Source organism: Meles meles, chromosome 2, assembly GCF_922984935.1.
Source record: "Meles meles chromosome 2, mMelMel3.1 paternal haplotype, whole genome shotgun sequence".
NCBI lineage: Eukaryota > Metazoa > Chordata > Mammalia > Carnivora > Mustelidae > Meles > Meles meles.
In genome coordinates this window covers 152,705,713-152,729,190 of record NC_060067.1, presented here as the reverse complement: position 1 = coordinate 152,729,190, position 23,478 = coordinate 152,705,713, and the positions used below count along the sequence as shown (strand labels likewise).

General features: G+C 50.9%; 1 protein-coding gene across 3 annotated transcripts in view; it reads left to right on the top strand.

The window, feature by feature from the left end:
- SCARA5 (scavenger receptor class A member 5) overlaps positions 1–23,478 on the top strand; it is a 119,167-nt gene that overhangs the window by 64,666 nt on the left and 31,023 nt on the right. For all 3 annotated transcript variants that reach the window (XM_045986107.1, XM_045986114.1, XM_045986098.1), the window contains exons 4-7: positions 5,942–6,616; positions 15,906–15,986; positions 18,062–18,160; positions 20,177–20,233. In XM_045986107.1, the coding sequence (XP_045842063.1) occupies positions 5,942–6,616; positions 15,906–15,986; positions 18,062–18,160; positions 20,177–20,233 (912 nt within the window). The remainder of the gene's footprint in view (positions 1–5,941; positions 6,617–15,905; positions 15,987–18,061; positions 18,161–20,176; positions 20,234–23,478) is intronic.

Here is a 23,478-nt window from a genome sequence, read left to right as displayed (position 1 = left end):
CCTAATAACACTGTGCATCACTCTAAGTGCTAAAGCTCTACTGAGATCCTCATCGTTCGGCAATTCAGGAGGAATATTATGCACCACTTTCAATTTCATTTTCTGTCAATGTCACAGGTATCCAGAGCTCAGCACGCTCAAGCCAGCTCTGCAGAACACCTGAAAGAAGGCCCCTTCTCTTTCCCTTGGTGTTTATATCCACTTGCTCACTTTGCTGTTTCATTTCAGCCCCATCCTTTCCCACATGGGTGCTTTATACGATCTCCAAATTCTGATACCCACCTGCCTGCCTGTCTGCAGTGTCACCGGCCTAAATGAACACAAGGCAGTACCACTGCGTGGCACAATGGAAGAAGAGTGGGCTCCTGTGGCAGGGGGGCCTGGTGCTAGTTACTCACTATCTCTGGTGTTGGTGTTTTCTTCTATAAAATGGTGATACCACCTGCCCACAGGCTTGGGAGGACCACAGGAGAACCGCATGGCCTCCAGCCCTGTTCTAACATCTGCCCCCCCCAACACCCCCCCACATCCCCCACATGAGCCACCTCCCCTCAGACTGCTCAGATGCCACTTCACTTGGTGCCCTCCCGAGCCACTAACTAGTCCTCCCACCTTGCAGGCTGGAATAGGGCCTCCGCTCAGGTGGCCTGCCAGAGCCCTCCAGCCACGCTCCCCTGGAAAGATAAGGGACAGATGCCCTACGCTGTTTTGTGCAGGGAAGGAAAAGTGAGAAAGCCCATAGGACCTTCAGAGACTGAGCAGGCTGAGCCTGCTTTCGTGCTCTGCTACCTTCCTGCGCTTCTTCACCTGAAAATGGGCACAGTAATTCCTACTCCGTGAGGTTGTTGGAAAGAGAGAATCTCCTGTAAGAGATAAAAACTGAGGGGCGCCTGGGTGGCTCAGCGGGTTAAAGCCTCTGCCTTCAGCTCAGGTCATGATCCCAGGGTCCTGGGATCGAGCTCCGCATCGGGCTCTCTGCTTGGCTGGGAGCCTGCTTCCTCCTCTCTCTCTCTCTGCCTGCCTCTCTGCCTACTTGTAATCTCTATCTGTCAAATAAATAAATCTTTAAAAAAAAAAAAAGAGATAAAAACTGAATTTGGCAGGAAGCAGGTGCTTAATAAATGTCACCTGCTGCCCTTTCCCATATAGATTTTGGAGTTCAGCATGTGCTGGACTATCCCAGCAGCAGGTGGAGAGGGACAGTGGGCTGGATTAAGGGACCCACAACCCCGATTCTTCCGTATTTTATACTCCTAGCAATCTTTTGACTTCTGTGAGCCTCTTTTTTTTTTTTCATTCTCACATGAAATATGAATACTTGCCCTGCCTACCTCCCAAGGTGAGTTATGTTGAAAATTAAGGGAGGTGATGGAAGTGAACTTTCATACAAAGAGAAAGTGGCCCAAGGTTTAGGCCACTAAACATCAAACAGAATGCTTGGCTTTCTTCCTCCCGGCCCACACCAGGTCCTCTGCCTTGCCGGCATGACAGGTATACCACAGGCATTTGGGGAAGACAGCCCTGAGGTCAGTCACATCTGGAGCACCTTCACATGACCAGCATGTGATTTTTGTTTCCATGACTACAAAGGACAACTATGGAATGGAGGGCTCACTCGGGGCCAGGGTATAGGTGGGAAGGCAAGGCTCGATGGCTGTGCAGGTAAGAAGGCTGCAGGAGATGTGTGTGAGCAAGCCCCCTAGCCTCAGGTGCAGCCTAAGGCAGCCCCCAAGGCATTTATCATATATCAGTACACTATTACATGCAGGAATACATGAATTAGGATTCAGCCCTCAGCACTGAATCAGAATCCAAATTTGAATGTCTGCGTGATTCCTGCCGAGCAGCCTGACTCCCGCCTGGGTTTACGATGGGGAACTCACTACCTTCCAAACTTAGTCCACATTTGCCTGTCTCTGTTTAAAAAATGGTTCTGTGACTTCCCTCCTTTAGTGTTACTGCAGAGGGGTCAGGAGCCAGGAACTCTGGAACCACCCTGCCTGGGACCCAAGGTTGATCTCCTCCCTTTCCTGGTTGTGTGACCTCGTGAGCTCCTTAACCTCAAGTGCCTCGGGTTCCTCATTCGGAATATGAGGGTCCTCGTAATACTTATCTCATAGGGTTGTTAGGTGATTGAGTGTACTCATGTGAAAAGCACATTGCAAGTCCTCAGGAAATGCCAGTTATGGCTGTTACTCTATGATTTCTTGTCCCCCTTGTAAAAGTATTAACGTCGAGGAATAATGAAAGCACGTTAAAAGAAATTATGCCAGGCAGAGAGATAAATGAACTGTTTGCATAAACATGAATTAGGAGAGTCACACTCAAGGAAGAATTGTTCCCTGTTGAGGACAGCAAACATCTGGAAGGGATTAAATGGGGGAAGGGGGTGGGTGGTGGTGGTGTGGGGTGAGAACACGCTGTGACCGTTGGAAGGAGATAATTCTTTCTGGGGTGGGTAAGTGAGCCCAAAAAAAAGGGAGGCTGCCCTGGGCTTATGCAGCATGATTTGATGCCCAGAGACTATTTACCCCTCCAAGTAATTTCTGTTCTGATTAGCCTGGGTACCTAAAATGTCAAAACCATTCCTCTGAGCTGATGCATTACCTTGAAAAGGCCACTTCTCTTCTCAAATGCAAATATATTAGCATAAAAAATAATAAGGTGCTGTTTTACATCTGTGCAATTAATAATACGAGGATTGGGGTACTCAGCTGCACTGATTTTCTATCTGCCTGTTTCAACAGGCACCCCAGAACATCCATGATGGACACATGAATAGATGTAACTTTGGGGGAAGTGATTTGGCTGGAGTTCTTTAGAATCACAAAAATATTTATACCCTTTGATCTACTAATTTAACTTCTGGGAATTTATCGTCAGGAACATTTTCAAAACAAGGAGAGCCCTTTCTGCATTTATTGTCCATGACTGAAAAAATAATATTCGACGGTAAGAGAATGGGTAAATTTCAACACATGCCCTTGATGGACTCTATGGGGGCAGCCACCAAAATTATAATGACAAAAGAGAGAGAGAGAATGATGGGAACATGTTTGGGAAATAATCATACTAGGAAAAAAAGAAAAACAACTCCGAAATCAAATTGTAAAGAATGGGGATGCCTATGGGTGGAGCAAGAAAAAGAAGACCAATGTGCTTCGTTGGAGGCTGTGGGATTGTGGAGGAATTATTTTCTTTCTTTTATTTGGGTGTATGTTAACACCGGTTGTGCAATGAACAATAATAAGAGACCCAAATGAACTCTCAGGGCAGGGGTAGCCCACTGTCAATCATTACCACGTGGGCAACTGTCAGCCCAGTTTCCTGGACAGAGAGAGGGGGCCCCAGAGCTGGCAGGTTCAGGGGAGGGGGCTGCTGGGCAAGGCCAGGACCTTTCGAAGGCACAGAGCACCTGTCAGGCATGGGCACCACCTGCGGAGGGAAGGAGGGAGCAGGGAGCCAACAGAGAAGGGGAGTAAAGGAGATTGTCTGCTTCATGGTGTAGGCAGGCCTGGAACTTAAAGCAAGTAAGTTGCCCTGTTCCCCTTAGTCACTCACAAATCCCACGTTTCAAACCAGAATTTGCAAAGCCCACAGTGTTCTCTATTGCAGCCGATAAGCTGTAGTGTCTCTTTGAACTCCAGGGCCATCACAGGCAGGGACTGTAACTAAATTATCGGACTTTCTGTTTTCCAGCCACCCTGTCTCTAACACTTGCCAACCAATCTGGATCAAATACTGGCCAAACACACTGGTTTTAAAAAATCAAATCCTGCCCTGTGAGGATTTCTTCGGCAGACAGTTCCTGTGGTTACTTAGGTGGTGATTGGGTCATGGGTTCATTTCCCCAGATCCTCTACTTTTATCGACAATGCTTCAGCTACGCTTCCAGAACATGGAGCAGTGGTGGGAACCTTTGGACCAGGAGGCAGAAAGCATGCCACTAAGCAGTTCACTTACACTGTCTTGGCCTCTGTGTTTTCACTGGAAATTGGGGGAAATTTTCACTGAAGGCCGCATAGATCCCAATTCAATGGCTAAGGTCTGAAAAGCGCAGACAGATGAAGCTCAACAGGGACCAGTTTGGGCCACATGACATGTGTTATGCCCAGAATGAAGGAGACGATCCTTCTGCCATACTTTGCCCAGTGTGTCCACATCTTGGAAAACCACAGTTAGATCAGGCACCGCCTCTAAGGGGATATGGACACCCTGAAGTGCGGGCAGATGAGGGCCACCAGGATGTATGGAGGTTCAGAACCTAGTCAGGAGAGAACAGATGAAGGAAATGCAGATTTTCAACCAGAAACTTTGAAATTCTGAAGACCTGTCTTATGGAGAAATATTTCACTATGTCTATGTGACCTCCCAAAGGGCAGGGTTAATGGATAGAAATTACAGGAAGGCAAATTTCCAATCTGAAGAGAATGCAGAGCATTCTAACAGAAGTGATTGAAGGCAGAGAGGTGGTATAAGCAGATTGTAAAGATTGAGGATGCATGTGGCTGGAGCAAGAAAAGTAGGTGTCAAATGAGTGACCACTTGGCATGTGGTTTTCTTGGAGATTAAAGTTCCAGGGGAGGGAGAAGCTGAGATGGGGACTTCGAGGCCCCACCTAGCACTTTGGGCTTCTGGATCTAATCTGAAATGACTTACCTTCTCCAGAAGCATGGGGGCAGCCGGTCTTCGTGTAGCTCAAGCAGCCGCACAACTATCTGCCCCCTTCCCTGCCTGAGGTTCTGGAAGAGAGATATCCTAATCGCAATTTCTCAGTGTTTGAACAGGCTATGGACGAAGTTCCCTGCTGTGCCAGTTCCAAGATTTCCAAGGCAGAATTCCCTCTGGGCCTCATCTGCCCCCACCTCCCACCCTGTCCCACTTCTACTAGTAGTTTCCATTTCTCTAGTGGTGGTGGGTACAGGTCTGGCCAGTGCACAGCAAACACACCACAGGCATCCCGAGGCTCCTAGCACCAGGGTTTCTGGTATACCTGAGTCAGCGCGGTCCGCAAGCTTCTACGAGGAAACACCAGGATGCAATTAGTAAGAGGCACATCTCTCCCCTCAGTACTATAAAATAGCTGCTTATCACCAAGAAAAGGAAACCTCTTGGAGAGGAAAGGGTGAGAAGTCACCGAGATGGGTTCTTTGCTTCAGCGGGGAAATAGACGATGTAGAAAAAGGGTTGGAGGGGGCAGAGAAGGGAGGGGATGAATATAAAAGCATCTGTACCTGCACAAAGGGGCCCTTGCCCCGGCAAGGGAAGGGGTAAAGGGGTGGGACCCTGAACCCAGGATGCTGGGAAGTACAGTGTTGCCCAGAGCTGGGCTGAGTCCGCTGCTGGCATGGCTTCTTCAATCAGTTCTGGAGCAGACTTTGTAGGAGAGCACCCCGGTTCTGATGCAAGCAAGCCCTGCGGGGTAGGGTCCTAGCTCCATGACTTACTTGCCGTGTGCTACCTTGGGTGACTTTTAACAGCTCTCGCCCTAAGGGGGATAAGAATAGCATCTGCCTCCTAACATTGAGAGGCTAACACTCAGTATCTTAGGACTAGCCACCTGAAACTGCTGATATCCAGTTGTGTTTTGCATATAGAAATGACAATAGCACAGGGGCTGACCTCAGACAAATGGGGAGCTGAGTAGGACTAGTGCGCCCCCTAGAATGATCTCCGGTTCTTTTAGAAACGCCAAAGCCCATGTCACACCCCAGACCAATTCAATCACCGTATTTGTGGGCCGGACACCTCACCAGGTGAGTCTAATGGGCAGACAAGTTTGGGGACCACTGGCTTAGCACAGAGCCTGGGATCTGTTACGAGTCCCCCTCTGCTTTCCCTTCATCTGTCATTTCTTGAGCACCTACTACATGCCAGGCCAGCCTCCTGGTACCCGGGACCCTCCCCACCAGAGCTGACCTCTACCCTTCCCCCTCTGCAGTGTCCAGGCCCCGGAGCTCCCCGGACGACCTGAAGGCGCTTACTCGGAACGTGAACCGGCTGAATGAGAGCTTCCGGGACTTGCAGCTGCGGCTGCTGCAGGCGCCGCTGCAGGCGGACCTGACGGAGCAGGTGTGGAAAGCCCAGGACGCGCTGCAGAACCAGTCGGACTCGCTGCTGGCGCTGGTGGGCGCGGTGCAGCGGCTGGAGGGCGCGCTGTGGGGGCTGCAGGCGCAGGCGGCACAGACGGAGCAGGCGGTGGCCCTGCTGCGGGACCGCACAGGCCAGCAGAGCGACGCGGCGCAGCTGGAGCTGTACCAGCTGCAGGTGGAGAGCAACCGCAGCCAGCTGCTGCTGCGGCGCCACGCCGGCCTGCTCGACGGACTGGCTCACAGGGTGGGCGTCCTAGGCGAGGAGCTGGCCGACGTGGGCGGCGCGCTGCGGGGCCTCAACCACAGCCTGTCCTACGACGTGGCCCTGCACGCCACGCGGCTGCAGGACCTGCACGTGCTGGTGAGCAACGCCAGCGAGGACACCCGCCGCCTGCGGCTGGTGCACAGGGGCATGGAGCTGCAGCTCAAGCAGGAGCTGGCCCTGCTCAACACGGTCACCGAGGACCTGCGCCTCAAGGACTGGGAGCATTCCATCGCGCTGAGGAACATCTCCCTCGCCAAAGGTAGCCGCATGGCAAACCCGAGCCCGCAGTGCCCATGCCTGGGACCTGCCTGTTGGGGCTTTCTTCCTGCCTGCCCCTCCCCAAGGGCCCTGGAGTCCCCCCCCCCCCACCTCCCCCAATCCACTTGCCATCAGGAGTCTATGCCCCGTCTATTAAATCCTGCCCTACAGGACCCTGGAATTTTCTACCCAAATGGCCTGTGCCCCTTTTCCAGCCTGTGTGGGTCTCTCCCCTGGCTAACCCTAACCTCCCTTCCACCTCCAGGAGAATACACTCAGCGTCCACCCACCCCCCTCTACCCATGAGAATGGCCAAGGGTGGCTAATGGGGGACCAGGTCGTCAAGAGCTTGGCTGTGCCAATGGGAGCTTCCAAGTGTTTCTGGCTGCAGAAAAGCAGGGGTCAGGCTGCAGGTGCAGGCGGGGAACAGGGAGGTGCTCCTTCAGGGTCATGGTGTTCCATTGCATAGAGCACCCAGGAACTGGAGAATCCCAAATTTGAACTTGGCCTTCCAGGCCAAGTTATGAAGTATGTTCATCGAGATGGAAGAAAATATTTTATTTAACAATTTGTTAGCTTCATTTATGACTCTTAAATATGATGGCAGAAATGTGTAGGCCTCCTCTGGTATTCTTGCTTAAGGCCTTCAGACTCGAGAACCAGCTTCCCTCTTTTCCAGGCCTAACTGGTCCCCTACCCTCCTCTTCCCCATACCTTCCTGCCGCTATCTGCCCTGCGCATCAGAGGCACCTTTCGTGAGATGCACGTTTCCCACTTTGCCCCCCTGGTCAGAACTCCACCATGGCCCCCCAGGTTCTGCCAGATTCAATAAATACTCCTTAGCTTGATAGTAGACAATAATGATATCACAGCGAAAACTAACTGTGTCAGGTACGGTGCCTTGTATGAACCATGCCTTGTATGATGCCTTTTCTTTTTACATTTTCATTGAAGTATAGTTGACACACAGCATTACATTAATTTCAGGTGTACAGCATGGTGATTAGATAATTCTGGATGCCTTATGCTATGTTCACCACGAGTGTAGCTACCGCCGTATAATGTCTTTTAAAAACAACGGTGAGTGTACTAATTCGTGAAGCTGCTCACAGCCTCATGCCAGGAGGTTACGGAGCCAGGATGTGGACCCAGGCTTTTCTGATCCCAGAGCTGGTGTGCTCTCTATCGCACACCTGACCCCAGCCTGACTTCCCTGCCTTCTCCTCTGATTGTTCCAATCTACCAGAGGTTACAAAAGGAACAGTGTGTAGGAGCAGGTTGAGCAATGCCCATGAGTAAAGTGACCTTGGTGTCCAGGGAGTAGTAGGAGCTAGGGCAGGTCCACCTCATTTGGGCCAGGCTGGAATATGGACCTGGCATTGACAGAGTCTTCCCGGTTTTCGTAAGAAACCAGAAATATAGAATGTTCTAGAAATTGTTCACTTGTCTAATTCTTTGGGTCGTGTATGGTCCATAAACAGCCAATATCCACCCCTCTCCCCCGTGGGAAGCATCTGGTCCAGTGGGACACATCTTGTCACCGCTCTAGAGACACAGCCTGTCCTTCCCACAGCCTAAACTTCACTCCAGCTCTTCCTCCTGCTGCAGCGCCTCCTTCCTCTTCCTCTTCCTCATTCAGATCCCACTGATCCTTCAGATCTCACTCAAACCCACCTCCCGCAACCCTGCTAGCTCACGAAGCCTCCCTCCTCTGAGCTTCTCCGTGTATTAGAGCAGAAAGTAGGAATGATGGGGTCTCCCATTCGCACAGTCCTTTCCAGTCTACAGAGAGCTTTAGGGTACATTATTTTGTTTTAAAGTAGGTCCCCACGACCGAATATGAGGTTGGTTGAAGGCGGGCTTTGTTATTGAGGGCAGGGTAGGATTCCTGCAGAAAAACAACTGAGGCTCTGGGAGGAAATGCCTGATTTACACAAGGCCACACAGCTGGTAATGATCTGACCCAGGACTTTTTGTTTTCAAACAGTTTTAATGAGGTATAGTTTACATGCTGGGGGGTTCACCCATTGAAGTGTATAATTCAATGATCAGGCCAGGATGTTGAACCCACTGGCCAGTGCTTACCACACTGCACTCCACCCCGACCCACCCCCCGGATTCCCCCTGCTTCCCCCAGTGCCCGAAAGCACAGTAACTGGGACCCCGTAAATGTTGGTGAAGCAACCGTTAGGTCTTGAACCTGGACAGTGAGAGCATTGGTTTTCTTGTCTTGGGATGCTCAGGAATCAAGGAGAACAGGACGTAGAATTTGTTCTTCTAGATCCCCACCAGTGGGATTTTAGTTTTTCCCGCCTTCTCTCTTCCTCTGCCTCCTCTGCCCACAGCAGTCTGTCAGGTAGTTACTAATAATAGCGATGGTACCAAATTATGACTCACTCTGAGCCAGACATTAATTCTTTAAATAGCCGTTAAAGACTACAGATCCTCACATCCTGTAGAACGGTATTACTGTCCCCATTTTATAGATGAGAAACTTGGATAACTTTCCCACTGTTTCTTACCCAATTGGCAAGTGGCAAAATCAAGGTCTGAATGTGAATCTTTCTGGTTCGGAATCCATGTTCTTGTCACTGACCATCCTGCTTCCTGTGGTGGGAAGTTGCCAGCTCTGAGCAATGAAGGGAGAAGAGAGCATGGTCCCTTGGATTCCATTTGGGGGTCCTTAGGGGTAGTCCCCACCCCGCCCCTTCCTTCCTCTTGCAGTCAGCAGACATCACCATGCCTCCTGGGGGTGCCTCCTCCTGGGCCTCACTGAGCATCTCACAGCCTGCCTGCTTCTATAATTTCCAAGTGCCCTCTCCTTGGCTTGGACTGAAGCAGCTCTGGCATCCATTCGTGAAGGTTCTTCCAGTGGGATTCTCCAAGTAGTCTTTCTTTGGTTCTTAAACTAAGATTCACACTCCATTCCCTGGAACTGGAAGTTTCACCTCAGTCCTGCCCACGCCTGCCTTCCAGTCCTCAAGCTTTGCCTTCTCGATGGGGTGTGGGACTTTGGGGATGAATGCCCCCCAGTCCCTCTGGCTCCCAGGATCACCACCACATCGGCACCTCCCTTTCCCACCTCCTCCCTCTCTCGTGGTTGTCAGGTACCCAACTGGTATGATTCCCAAGGATTCTATTTGACATATATAATTACCATTCAACTTTAATGAGACAGAATTCTGTCCTGGCTTTTGGATAAGGGATGTGTTACCTGCTAAACTTCTAGGCATTTCCATACTGCTCTCTGGAATGGCCTTTCTGCCCTGAATTTGTTCAGTTCCTCTCTTAGTCCTTAAACACACACACACACTCACACTTGCACACACAAACACACACTCACACTCTTCCACTTTTTGTCCTTGGCTGCAGAATCCACAAATACTCAACTATGTGTATTTTTCAAACATGACCTTATTTATATTATTCTGGGATTTGACCCCAAGTGGCTTCATTCTCTCACTTCGTTATACAGTTTTCTATGAATTTTGTCTCTGGCTTGTCTTTTGTGGACACTCACAGCAGTGCTTTCTGTTTTCTGCTTTGGATTTTCAGTATTAATTATGTCTGTTGAAACCTGTCTGTGGTTGGAAAGAAGCAGAGAACTTAGATGATCAGAATGTGAAGACATCCAGGGTAGGGGGTAGATAACCAGAGAGGGGAGGCCTCCCAGAGTGGGGAGATAACCAGAGGGGAGGGCATAGCAGGAGGGAGGAAATAGCCAGAGTGGGGGACATAGCAAGAGGGGGGAGATGACCAGAGAGGTGAGGCATACCAGGAGTGGGGAGATAACCAGGAAAGGGAGACATCCAGGAGGAGGAGGGTGTGAGCCAGGCAGGAAGGCTGGACTCTCCACCATATTTTTTGCTAGATGGACAGTTACAGAATCATAGAGCCGTACAATAGTAACAGGCTCTGTAATCAGCTAGTCCACTCCTCTTGTTTTACAGTTGAGGACTTGAGGCCCAGAGAGGGGGACATGACTTGTCCAAGTCAAATCCCAAGCCGGTGATCCAGCTGGGACTTGAAAATCCATCTCTCAGTTCATGAAAACAAGCTATTGGCAGGACAGATTTATGTGTGAGCTGCTTTTTCAAGAAAGCACACCGTGCAGTGGAGAACGCAGCAGTGTTTGTAAAGGGCTGACGTGATGGAGGGAGGCCTCGGGTCCTGGGCTCCGACTCTGGCCTCTAGCATGCAGGGACGTGTTGGAGGGATCAAGGATCTCTGTGAACCGGGCCATTTGTAAAGAGCGTTTCTGTCCCACTAAGGCCTGGCAAGCATGGACTGGGCAGCAGCTCCCTGGGCTGAACGAGAGGACTCTGTCCTGTCGCCTTCTGCATCAGCCTCTCTGCTGGAAAGGGAGTGGAGAGCCTGGCCTAAAAACAAACAGTGGCCTCAGCTTCAGGCTGTGCGGTCCGAGGAGAGCTGGCCCCGCAGCATGGGCTGACGTGAGGGGGCAGCCCCTGTGGGTCTGGGCTGAGTGTCCCCTAGGCTGGGTAATGCTGCTGATGGGCACTGCCCACTCAGTGAAGGAAGGGGGAGAGCGTGCAAAACCCTAGAGGCGAAGCTGACAGCCCAGGGCCCCAGTGACGTCAAGCGGGGAAGGAGAGTAATTAACTGAGGGACTCCACCTTGGTCAGCCGTGCCGGGATTAGCGTGTGTGGTGCAGCAGGCAGTGTCTGTATTTTGATCTTGGTCTCGGTTCTGCTGGCTTCAGGCCCACTTCATCAGCTGTCCCTGTCCTGTTTCCAGCCCCGACGCGTCCCCCCCCCCCCCATTGCTCATGCCAGGATCTGGGAAGGGAGAATGGATGGCTTCTCCCTCCCTGTTGGCTGGGCCCCAGAAGTAGCCAGTGCTCAGTCACATACGCTTCGTTCCGTTCAGGAGAAGTTTCCAGCTGGTGCAGCCCAGGGGCAGCCCTCTCAGGGGGTAGAGCTGTACTGGGGGCAGTGAGGGAGGATGGGGGAGGACAGGACTGGACTGGTGGGTGGGCTCTGGGAGGGCACTCCGGGCACCGGGCACAGGGCCAGAGGGTTCTCTCCAACCTCCTCCACCTCCTCCCCTTCCCCTCCTCCTCCTCCTCCCCAACCCCCATGTAGGAGGTGGACCAACAGAGAAGTAGGCCCCGCTCCTCCCTGTCCCAGACAACCTGCATGCTCTGGCCTACTCAAGTGATAGAAGAGATGAGCAAGTCACAGTGTCAAGAGTCAAGAGCTTAAAAAGCTCAGCTGGGTACCATTAGGACCACTGATACCGTAACAGCTTCTAGGACTGCCCAGAACTCCTTAGTGGACTCTCTGCGGTGTGTGAGGCAGAGGGCCTGAACTCCTTGGGGACCACGGTGCAGGATGAGTGATGGGTCCCAGGAAGTGGGCCCAGGGTGGCCTGCCCAGATTCAGGGGTGCTCCCTTGAGGAGTTTGTCTACAGTCATGCCTGAGGGACCTTCCAGCTCTCAGATTTGGGGGCTCTGCCCAGGGGCCCTAAAAGATCAGAATGGGTATGTGTGGAGGTGAGCGTCAGGCCCAAGGGGGGACGGGGCTTTTGGAATAGAAAAGATCTGGTGGGTGTCCGGGGACACGTGAGAATGTTTTTGCTGAGGTGAAAGGAAGCTTGTATCCAGAAGCATCAGACTGAGTTTGCAGAAGGGGTCAGGTGTGGAATCTGCAGGGGTCTCCAATAGAGGGGCTCTGACCCCTTGGGTTATGAAGGAGCTCAGAGACGGTGAATTCACTAGCTTCTGACTCGATTCATGGGTTTTAGCGAGACCGCAGGCAAGGAGGTCTTTAAAAGGGCTGGGAGCAAGACCTGGATGAGCGTGGTAGCTGAGAGGAAGGAGGTGGGGGCATGACATGGGAATGACCCCGATGGTGAGCCTTGGTGAGCAAGGGGGTGTGTGGAACAGAGAAAAGGGAGGAATCAAAACAGGCTCAAGATTTTTGGCCTGGAAAGAAAAAAAAAAAAAGATTTGTGGCCTGGATTCCCAGGGAAATGATAAGAAGTCAGACCCCAGGTGTGCGTTACCCACAGGCAGAAGTGATTCAAGAAGACCTTGAATCTTTGAATCGACCTTGAAGTCGTTGGAGCCCATGGCAGCCTGGCCCCATGAGGCTCACACGGGCCACAGTTTAGGTCCTTCAGAGTCTGCGGGGCTGGTTCCATCTAAGGGTATGACTTAGAGCAGCCACCTCTGCTGTTCACCCCATTCCCTCCCAGTTCATCTCCTGTACAGGCCCTCAGGAACCACTCATCCGGGTCTTAAAAACTATACCCACGTCGTGTAGGATGTTTCCAGACCTGCATCTCCTTGAAAGAGCCAGCCAAGCTTGGCAAGGCTATTTCAGGGGCAGCCCAAGATGACCATATATGGTGGTCTTGGGATAGTTCTGGTGAAGCGTTATGAAAGGGGTAGGGGTACAGATGGTCAGCATGGCCTTGCCACTCAAAGGTTATCAAGCCCCTTTATATCCAGCATGTCATGTAATCCACTGACTCCTCAAATGTCTGGGAAGGAATTTTAACTTAGATTTTATAGAACCAGGACCTGAACCCAAGACACTCCATATTCATACTCAACACCTACCTTCTGGAGGATCTCCACCACCCTGAGGCCCCATCCCCAGGGCCATTCCCTGGGCAGAGCATTACCCCTGGGAAGATTATACATTGAATCATGCCCACAGGACAACGAATAGAATACTAGTGCTCAGTCCATTGCCTCCTTGACCCACTTGATTCTGGAAGCACTGAGTTCCACCTGGGGATGGTGGAGGGACAGAGGAGAGTGACAAGGAGGGGAGTGTACTGGCGCAGACATCCAGGCAGCCCTCTGACCTGACAGAGATTGCTGGAAGAGGGGTGGGAAGCTCATCTGCTCTTCCACTAAGCCTTTCCTTTGCCGTGTAATCTGAGATGTGTTCTAAACGCTGTGTTTTAAGCCGGTTCTGTGTCTAAACGCTGTCATCTGGAAACTGGGATTGCTATAGCCAGGCTCACTTTGCTTTTCTTCATAGAAGAGAGGAAGATGGCCACAGAACCCAGTCCCCTTTAAATGATTTGTGTGTGTAACGCATGCATTTTTAAGTTGTTGATTGCTTTTTCCCCTGTGTGTGTGCCATTGAATCATTAAAGAGCTGTCAACTTGGGTTAGGGTCTGAGGACGGTGCCAACTTTTGGAACGTATCAGTACATCTCGATCTTGGCCGCCTGATTGTTTTGTATGTATTAACACCCTCTGATCTCATTCATTCATCAAATATTTATTGTGCAATCCATCGCTGCTATGCTGTGAGTGTACATGTTTTGGTTTCCTAGGGCTGCCGTAACAAAGGACCACAAACTGGGTGGCTTGAAACAACAGAAATTGATTCTTTCACCATGCTGGAGGCTGGAAGTCTGAAGTCAAGGTGTCCGCGGGGTCACGTTCCCTCTGTGAGCTGCAGGACACAATTCTTCTGGGCCTCTTCCTAACTTCTGATGGTCGCTGATAATCCTTGGCATTCCTTGGCTTGTAGACACATGGCCTCCCTTGTCACATAGCATTCTCCCTGGGTGTCTGTCTGTGCTTTATCTTCTTCTAGAAGCCCTGCTATTGGTTTAGGACCCACCCTGCTCTAGGATCACCCCCCTCTTAATGAATTACATCTGCAAATGACCCTGTTTCCAAATAAGGTCACGTTCTGAGGTCCAAGTGTACATGAAATTTGGAGGGATGCTCTTCCATTCAGTACAATATGGTTTTGGCATTTTCCTTGGTCTTTTTCTGTCACAAGGCAGCAGGAGCAGGGAGCTTGGCATCTGGATCTTCACAGCTAGGACAGGGATGTCTGGGATGGAGCTGGCAATTTTGTTAGGAAACAGAGAACACGTACAGTCCTGAGTGGAGGACAAGGCAGGGCGAGATAAGTGTATGAGACTGACCTGGTGGGCAGCAGGCTGGGGGGTGGGAAGGTCAAACTGTGTTTTGGGAATGGGGAGCTATCTCCTGTGAGACAGCAGGGATGGGGCCAGAGAGACCAGAGTAGGAACCTGTGCTCCTTTTCTCATTACCCAGTTGTGTGGCTTCAGACAAGTAACTTCAACACTCAGCCTCGTAGTGGGGACTGGATCCAGTCACATAGGCTGGAATCCCTGCCACAGTGGCACCTGACCCTGGAAGAAAGCCCTGCTCAGGAACAGTTAGACCCGCTTCCTCCCTTCAGGTGTTCAAGCCAGAAATCTGAACCTGATCATGGTCTTCTCCCCCGCCTTCACCTAAGTTTAGCCAACGTCTGTCTGTTCTGCCTCCACACAGCCGCTCACATCCCTCTGGACCATCACTTCCCTAATTCAGAGTTCTACCGCCTCCCACCCAGGTGCAGCCTCTTTGTGGCCTCCCTGCGTCTGTGCTCCCTCCCGTCCTGAGCCGTTTTCCAACATGGCGGCCTGAGCCATCTTCTTCCTGTGCAGATCAGATCACACTCTTGTTTCCCTCATGCCCCGCTGTGGCTTCTGGCGCCCTCAGGGTCAAGTCTAACACTTGAGCCAGGCCTCCAAGACCTCCACTTGTTCACCCTTCTCATCCCATCATGTGATCCCAGCTCTAATCCCACAGTGGCTCACATGTCTCTTTCTTTAAGCTCTTATAGGAATTGTTCCTCCGCCCAGAGCTCTCCCTTTCATTCTGTCTCAGTCAGTCCAGGCTGCTCTAACTAAATACCACGGTCCAGGAGCTTAAACCGCAGAACTTTGTCTCCCAGCTCTGGAGACTGGAAGTCTGAGATCCGGGTGCCTGAATGGTTGAGTTCTGAGGAGAGCCCTCTTTCTGGCTTATAGGTGGCTGCTTTCTCGCTGTCTCCTCATATGGCACAGGGAGAGGGAGAGGGAGAAAGAGCATTCCAAGCATGATAAGGGAGGGAAGGAAGGAGCAAGAATACTGTCTTGTGTCTCTTATTGGGGTCCCTATCCTCATGACCTCATCTAAACCCGATCACTTTCAAGGGGCCACCTCCAAACACCATCACATTGAGGATTAGGGCCTCAGCATGTACATTTGTTGGGGTGGGGGGTAGATCAGAGATATGCAGTCCTCCCTTTACTTAGCCACCTTCTGTTACTCCTTGAGATTTCATTTTAGATAACACTTCTTCCAGGAAGCTTTCCCTGATTTTCCCTGCAGGCGGAGCCCTGTGTGCTCCCAAAGCATAATGTTGACCCTTCTTCTCTGGAAGAGAGAGGTTTTGTTTCTTCTACAGGTGTCCTGTTCCAGAAAGCTACCTTCTAACTTTGGTGCCATTTGTAACCCTTTCAGGACCACCAGGCCCCAAAGGTGATCCGGGAGATGAAGGGAAGGAAGGCGAGCCTGGGATCCCTGGATTACCTGGACTTCGAGGTGACTGGGAAGCCCCAGGAGGAAGCTGCACATACGAAGAAGGGGAGGGTACCCCCATTCCATCCCTGGCCCTCTACTTTCTTGTTGACATTGGTGATGGGGTTCCCTGGGAGAGTGCCCACTCAACCTACCTTCAAATGCCCTGTTCTGTCAAGAGACTGATAGGTTGTAGGTATGACCATAGGATGGAGCAAACACTTCTTCATAGAAAGTACCGGGATCTGAAGGAAAGGGGTACCCGAGAGGCTCACAGTTCCCTGAAGCCACTTCCCACCCCAAGAGTCAGGGTTCACATGACCAAGGCCTTCAGAAGCATTGGAGAGTGTTCTGCAAGTGTGTTGTTTCCTGCAGTGTTTCCCAAGTCACCAGACCCTGGATGTTCCCTCCTGCTTGCTGATTCTGCCCAGATCAATGAACACATGAGTGACAGCTCTGAAGGTCCAGGGTCTGGCAGGGAGGGTGGCTCCTGGCCTTCTGGAAAGAGGGCGTTCTTCTTTGACTCATTGTCTCAGAAGTTCCTGTCCTGTGACTATCTGACTTGGCATCCCAGTCTGTTCACTTCTGAGCCTCTGCTGTGAGCAGCATTTTTCTAGAAGAGTGCAAAGCCTTCTAAATGATGCAAGGAAAGGGGAAGTTTATTCAGGGAAAGATGTCTGTTTATGTCAGGGATTGTATCTCTTAACTATCCTCTTCCTAAATCTTGACGAGGTTGCGAACCAGAGAGGGGACAGAAGATAGTAGAAGGAGAGCCTGTGACCTGGCCTCCACCCCTGGCTCCCCTCCAGGGGAACTCCTCAAATTTAGAACCAAGGATGCCTGGACACTCACAGGGCTGTGGAATCTCCTTTTCTGCCTTATTAAATTATACGATGGGGAGCTCGGGGCATATCTCATACTAGATTTAGAATTCTACAGCAACAAGGCAGCTGGACTCCAAACAGGTATCTTGCATTAGGCAGGAAAAAAGAAACCAATCAGCCCTTCTCTGAGGTCCCACCATCCTCTGGGGCCACGCGTCCTCTTCCAGACATTTGATGTTAGCTCTGGAGAAATAATTACTGGAAGATAGGTTTTTCCAAGTCACGGAAAAAGACCAGAGAAAGCCAAGTTCACATTCAAAGCAGGAAAGAACAAGTAATCAGTTAATTAAGAGTTCTCTGCTTTACAGAGATAACTGTGGGCTTAGGTCAGGCCTCTGGGGGCGCAGGGCTCTCACTGGGTGAAAGCATTTGTTGATTCTGGCTCTCCATGGTGAAAGGCAGGCAGTGGCCACAGGGCCTCGTGGCCAGGAGCCCCGGCGCCTGATCTGCCAGCAGGTCATCCATCCCATTTACTGGCCTTGCTGACTTTCTCCCTCCTCCTCAGCCTACGGTCCCCTTTGCTATATCTCTTTGGATGTATAGCACAGAAGGGATCTTCGTGGTTTTTCTCTTAAGGAGGATGGGGTGCTGTCTCATCTTCCTCCTACCCTAAATGCCAGTAAGTCCCTTTTCATCCAGCATGAGGCGAAGCTGACTAACCACAGGCTTTCAGTTCAGGAAGGCCAGGGCTCAGATCCCACCCCTGCTACTCTCTGCTGTGTGACCCTGGGCAGGTTACTTAACCTCTCTGGGCTTCAGTTTCCTCTTCTGTCGCATAGGTGAAATAATGCCTCAATTTATGGTGAGGATAAAATGAGATACTTTATGAGAAGACTCCAGAATAGTGTCTGACACACAGAAAGTACTCAAGAAAAAAAAAGTTTGCTGAATTTAAATCTCCAGCATAGCTAGAGGTAGAGGGACATCTCCCAAATGGATAGGGCACCACTGCTACCACTCACAATAGAACTGGACCTTTCAGGGGGTGGCAGGGAGAGGTCCAGCCGAACTGGATAAAAGGTGCCGGGGGGGAGGCTTGTGCTGACCATTCGGACAATTGCTTTGGCAGCATCTTTAAGTTAACTGAGAGGAATCAGGAAGGAAAAGCTGCAGCGGGATGTCTGGTTGAGGCAGACTGCTGGGCCAGATCATGACCTGCAAAGACCCTTCCACTTCTGAGTCTGACGCTCTACAACTTGTCCTCTGTCTTCCCAGGTCTTCCAGGGGAGAGAGGCACCCCAGGACTGCCAGGCCCCAAGGGCGATGATGGGAAGATGGGAGCCACGGGACCCATGGGCATACGTGGGTTCAAAGGTAATAACAAATCCCCGAGTCCCCATGTAGCCTTGCTTGCCACTAGCCCCCTGGGTTCCAGTGTGGACACTGGAGTGGATGAACAGGATCTGCCTTTTGGCTCTGCCACTGACCATCTAGCTCAGTGACCTTGGGCAAGTCACTTAGCCTTGTTTTTTTGTTGTTGTTTTGTTTTTTTTTAAGATTTTATTTATTTATTTGACAGAGAGAGAGATCACAAGTAGGCAGAGAGGCAGGCAGAGAGAGAGGAGGAAGCAGGCTCCCCGCGGAGCAGAGAGCCCGATGCGGGGCTCGATCCCAGGACCCTGAGATCATGACCTGAGCCAAAGGCAGCAGCTTAATCCACTGAGCCACCCAGGTGCCCCACACTTAGCCTTGTTAAACCTTCGTTTCTTTGTCCCGAACCCAGAAATCCTCACGATACCATACTTCACAGGGCTGTCACAAGGATGACACGGGTCATGTTTGTGTGAAAAACTTTGGTCTGCTCTCCGGTGCAACAGAAATGCACGCCAATGTCCCTGGGGGTTGCAGGTCAGTGGTGTAGCCAGAGGAAGCCAAGCTGGGAGACTAGGCTCACAGGAGAAATGGGGGGCTGCAGACCCAGGACACCCACCTCCTTCCCCGTACCCCCAGATTCCCAATAGTCCGACCCATGCTTTTAACTCCTCCAGTATTTGAAACTTTAATTCAGTTCTCAGATTTGCATTGCCGATAGTGTTCCTGCTGAATTGGTTTTCGTCCTGAAGGCAGTCCCCTCGTTCATTGTCAGGGGGCATCTACGGTGTTAGTCAGTGCCCGGCTTTCCATATTCTCTTCAAGAGTGCATGGACTTCTACTGTAATTGCAGGGCAAGATGAAGAAATTGGGTGCTGGTTCCCCCATGTTGACCTCCTCCCTCGTGAAGATGAAAACGAAGAAAGAGTACTATTCATCATTCTCACCCCGTGTCTAGGAGGGTCGCTGCATCTTGGATCACTGGGAACTTTTAGGCTCCTTTCTAGTGATTAAACAGGCTGAGGTTTTCCTCCCTTTTATGAAGGACATTTTTTAAAAAAATGATTTTAAAATAGACTACAAAAGGAGCTTGTGCTTGTTTAAAAAATGTGACAATACAGAAGTATGTAAAGTAGAAACTAAAAAGGGAATCCCCTCCCTGAGTCCCTTACGCTATGACTCTTTAGAGTAACTACTGTAAACACTTTGGGGCACACCCTGCCAGATCTTTTTCTAAGCATATTCATATTTACGTATATGATTGCCTTGGGGTGCTTTGTTTTGTTCTGTTTTCAAAACTTGGATCACATAGGCATCCTTCCCTGGAACTTGCTGGCTGGCTTCTTGCACCAGACAATATGCCACAGGATTTTGACTTGCAGATACCTTTCTGGAAGTACTTGGAATAGAATTCCCTGGTCATTTTAGTGCCCCCTCAAATGGTGTCAGGACCTTCTACTTCTCTGGAGCGCAAGATGCTAGCTGGAAAAAGAGCTCTGTCCTTTCAACCATATCCTGAGAAGGAAATTCTACAGTTTCCCCAGAAGCTCTCCCTCATGTTTCCCAGACTCCCCTACCCCCCCATGGTAAATCTGCCCGACGTATAACCTCTGTCTTCCCAAAGTAACTAAAGACCTTTCCCCATCTTTTCCTCCTGTGCTTCTTACAGCAAACTTGGCCATGTACTTCTAAAACCTTGACTACCTACTAGAAATAGCTTTGCCCTGTCTTGTTCCCATTGAAAACCACAACTCTAGCCTGTGCTAGTAGACACTGCTCTTCCACACTTTAATTAAGAGGGAACTTAATTTCTCAGATGAACCCCCTGACCTCCTTCTGGGGTGACCAAAGCATGTAGCATAATTGACTCAAGCTCTTCTCTTTCCTTCCTTGCCAGGCCCTCCAGGGCTGGGGGCTCCCGGTGAGAATTTCTCAGGTCTTGGGTCTCTTGCACATAATATTTTATCCATGGTCAGGATTTATTTCCACTCTAATGTCAATTTTCCTCCTCTGTGTCAGGTGACCGAGGCCCAAAAGGAGAGAAAGGAGACAAAGGGGACAGAGCGGGGGATGCTGGTAAGGACATCCTACTGGGGTTACTGGATTCTGGGGCAGCTGGAATTCAAGCAGCCCCAAACGTTTGGGGTATGGGAGGTTGGAACCATGGGCCAGGGCTCCAGTGTCAGAGGAGCTCTCCACTCCCACCCCCAGTTTCAAGGCTCTGCTGGCCCAGTAAGAGACAGCTGTACTCCAGGGGATGCAACCCAGGAATGGTATACGCCCAGTGGTTGTATGGAATGATCTGGAGGCAGGCTGCCTGTGCTCCCTCCTGCCTGCCTCACGAGATAGCTAAAAAATCTCTGCACCTCAGTTTCCTCATCTATAGAATGGGGACAAGAGGAATCCTTACTTCATAGGATCATTGTGAGAATTAAGTGAGTTAATTCACATAAAGTGCTTATTATAATGCCTGGACTGTGGTTAGGACTCAGTATGTGTTGAATATTATTATTCTGTGTGATACCCAGAAATTAGTTCAGACATGCTGACTTCCCTGGTGCTTACATGGGGAAAGGTGCAGAGGCAAAGAAGAATCCCTTTTGTTTTCCTCCTTTGCCTTGAACTGAGCAGTGATGTTGGAGATCTCGTAGTTGGGCAGAGCACCGAGTCTAGAAATGGCGGTCTTTCTGACAAGGGTTCTCCCTCACATGTTGACAAGGGAGGCCAGCCTATCTGGTTGTGACACTGTTTTCTAGGGTTTCTTCCCCTTACTACCCCCCTCCCCCGCAAAAAGGGCTACATACAGAACCTCAGGGATATTATCAGAGAAGAATGAGTCTCCTAGCCAAGGTTTAACAAAATACCAGCATATGGTATTTGCTGGACTCTGGAATGCTGCCACTCCTGGTGTAGCCATGAGCAGATGATCTCCTTCTTGGGGCATCTGTGCTCCAGTCCTGGCTCTCTGGGAAGACCGGGCTGGGGAAAGAGCACCTGCACCCAGGTTCTGCTGTGACACTCAGGGACTGATGCCACTGCACATTCACACACTGGACCCAGACCAAGGGTTTCCCAAAGGCTGGTCTTTAGTTCTAGGAGTAAAATCATACCTCCATCCCAGTCATGCAGAACCAAGAAGGAGACCTCTCTCCTAAGTAACACCTTTTTCTAAGATCTCCTGAAACTTGAACTTGCCTCCTACTTCCTCTGGCCTTCTCTTTCCCAGAGTAGTGATTCAGGATCAAACAGGAGGGGTGCCTGGGTGGCTCAGTCACATGATCTGGGTGGCTGAGTCACATGCCTTTGGCTCAGGTGGTGATCTGAGATTGAGACCAGAGTCAGTCTCCCTGCTCAGTGGGGAGTCTGCTTCTCCCTCTCCCCCTCCCCCACCCCACTTGTGATCTCTCTCTCCCAAATAAATAAATAAATAAATAAAATCTTTAAAAAAAAAAAAAGGATCAAACAGGAAAAATGTACGTGACAGCACTTTGTCACTCTGAAGTGGTGGCCATACCTGAGGACAAGCTATGCCTAAGCTTCCTGGGCTCACTGCATCCACCTTACCTCAGATGCTAGAATCCACAGAATAATTCAGGCGGTGCAGCCTTTCTAGTATTGTCCTTAGCCCCTTTCTAGGGCAGCCATGGGTTTAAGTGGGAGTGTCCTGGCTTGATGAGGAGACCTGGTGGACTTTGCTAGGAGCCAAAAGGAGAGTTTTGAAGACAAAAGAAGGGAGTCTGGCTGTGATCTAGGACATCTGCAACAGATCCAAGTCACACTTATCTAATGGACTGGGCACTGTACTTTGTCTTTGGGGTGCTGCCTTCGGCTCTGTGTGGTGACTGCTTTCTGAGGGAAGGCTGCCAGTGTAGCTGAGGAGGACTGTGGCATTTAGCTCTGTGAAATAAGAAATTCCTGGGGCACCTGGGTGGCTCAGCGGGTTAAAGCCTCTGCCTTCAGCTCAGGTCATGATCCCAGGGTCCTGGGATCGAGCCCCGCATTGGGCTCTCTGCTTGGCTGGGAGCCTGCTTCCTCCTCTCTCTCTCTCTCTCTGCCTGCCTCTCTGCCTACTTGTGATCTCTATCTGTCAAATAAATAAATCTTAAAAAAAAAAAAAATTCCTGATGGGGGGGCAGGCAGGGAGGAACTGTGGAAAGATGACCTTTGAGATCGGCAATGCTGCCCGCATAGCAGGAGGTTCTTGTCAGGAACTCTTTGGCAACTATTCCTCAATCAACTTGAGAGGAGAGAGGAGGTCTCTGCTAGCCTGGGAAGAGGTGCTGGTTGCCAGTCACCGTGAATCCAAAAAAGACTCTTTCATTACTATTTACCTCGCTTCTCTTGGCCAGGCTGGCTGGGCTCTGCGATGGGATTGGGCTGTGGGGCCGAGGGCGCAGTGTGGGGAGCTGAGCCACAGCGGTGTGGGGCTCCCCCAGGCATGGGTGGGGAGCAGGGGGGAAAGGCATTGTGTCCACTTGGCCCTGGAGTCTCTGGACCTCACCACAAAAGGCTGATGTCAGCTCAGGACAGCCCGTCCCCAGGGAATGACAGCGTTCTTTCCTGCCCTGAAGAGGCTACGCCCTCCCTGGAGCCCAGAGCTCAGATGGTGGCCTTGACGCAAAGCTCTAAGCTTTTCAGGGCAGTCTTCTGACAGGACCCAAAAATATCTCCATGGGTGATGGACCTGGAAAGGGAGCTGGCTCAGCAGAGATGGCTCCACAGATAGGAGGCTTTACACAGGGTGCAGAGGAACATGGGAGTCACATAGGAAGCATAGGATGTAAGTGATGGGCCAGCCAGCCTGCCTCTGCTTCCAGAGGCTTTCAGTGGAAGGCAAACTCTCCCAAGGCAGGAGCTGAGGCAGAACAGAAAAGCCAGGCCTCTGGCTTCTCCAATTCTGGAATGAGATCTTAGGACCCCGTCTTGAAGAGTCAGCCCCTAGTGAGTCCCTCACCTGGAGATATGGATTTAAGGAAACCTTTGACTTAATTAGGGACTGCCCCACACGAGGGGCGGGTGTGCTGCTTTCCCATGGCCTCCACCCAGTGGCCTGCTTCTGACCACACCAAACCCAGACTCCGGGTTTGGTTTTTAAGGATCTCCAGCCCAAGAGGCGTTAACTGGATCCCTGGGACCCAGACTCTGAGGAGGAAGCCAAAGATCATCTTTCAGGAAAGTGTGGAAATTCTGACGAGCACCGAATGCCCGCTTCTGGGAGGTTCTGTCATTCCCAGAGCCCAGGGCAGCCCCACCATAAGATCTAGTGGGAGGGAGAAGACTCAGAACCAGAGCTCTGGCCTCCTCCACAAAGGAACACGGTG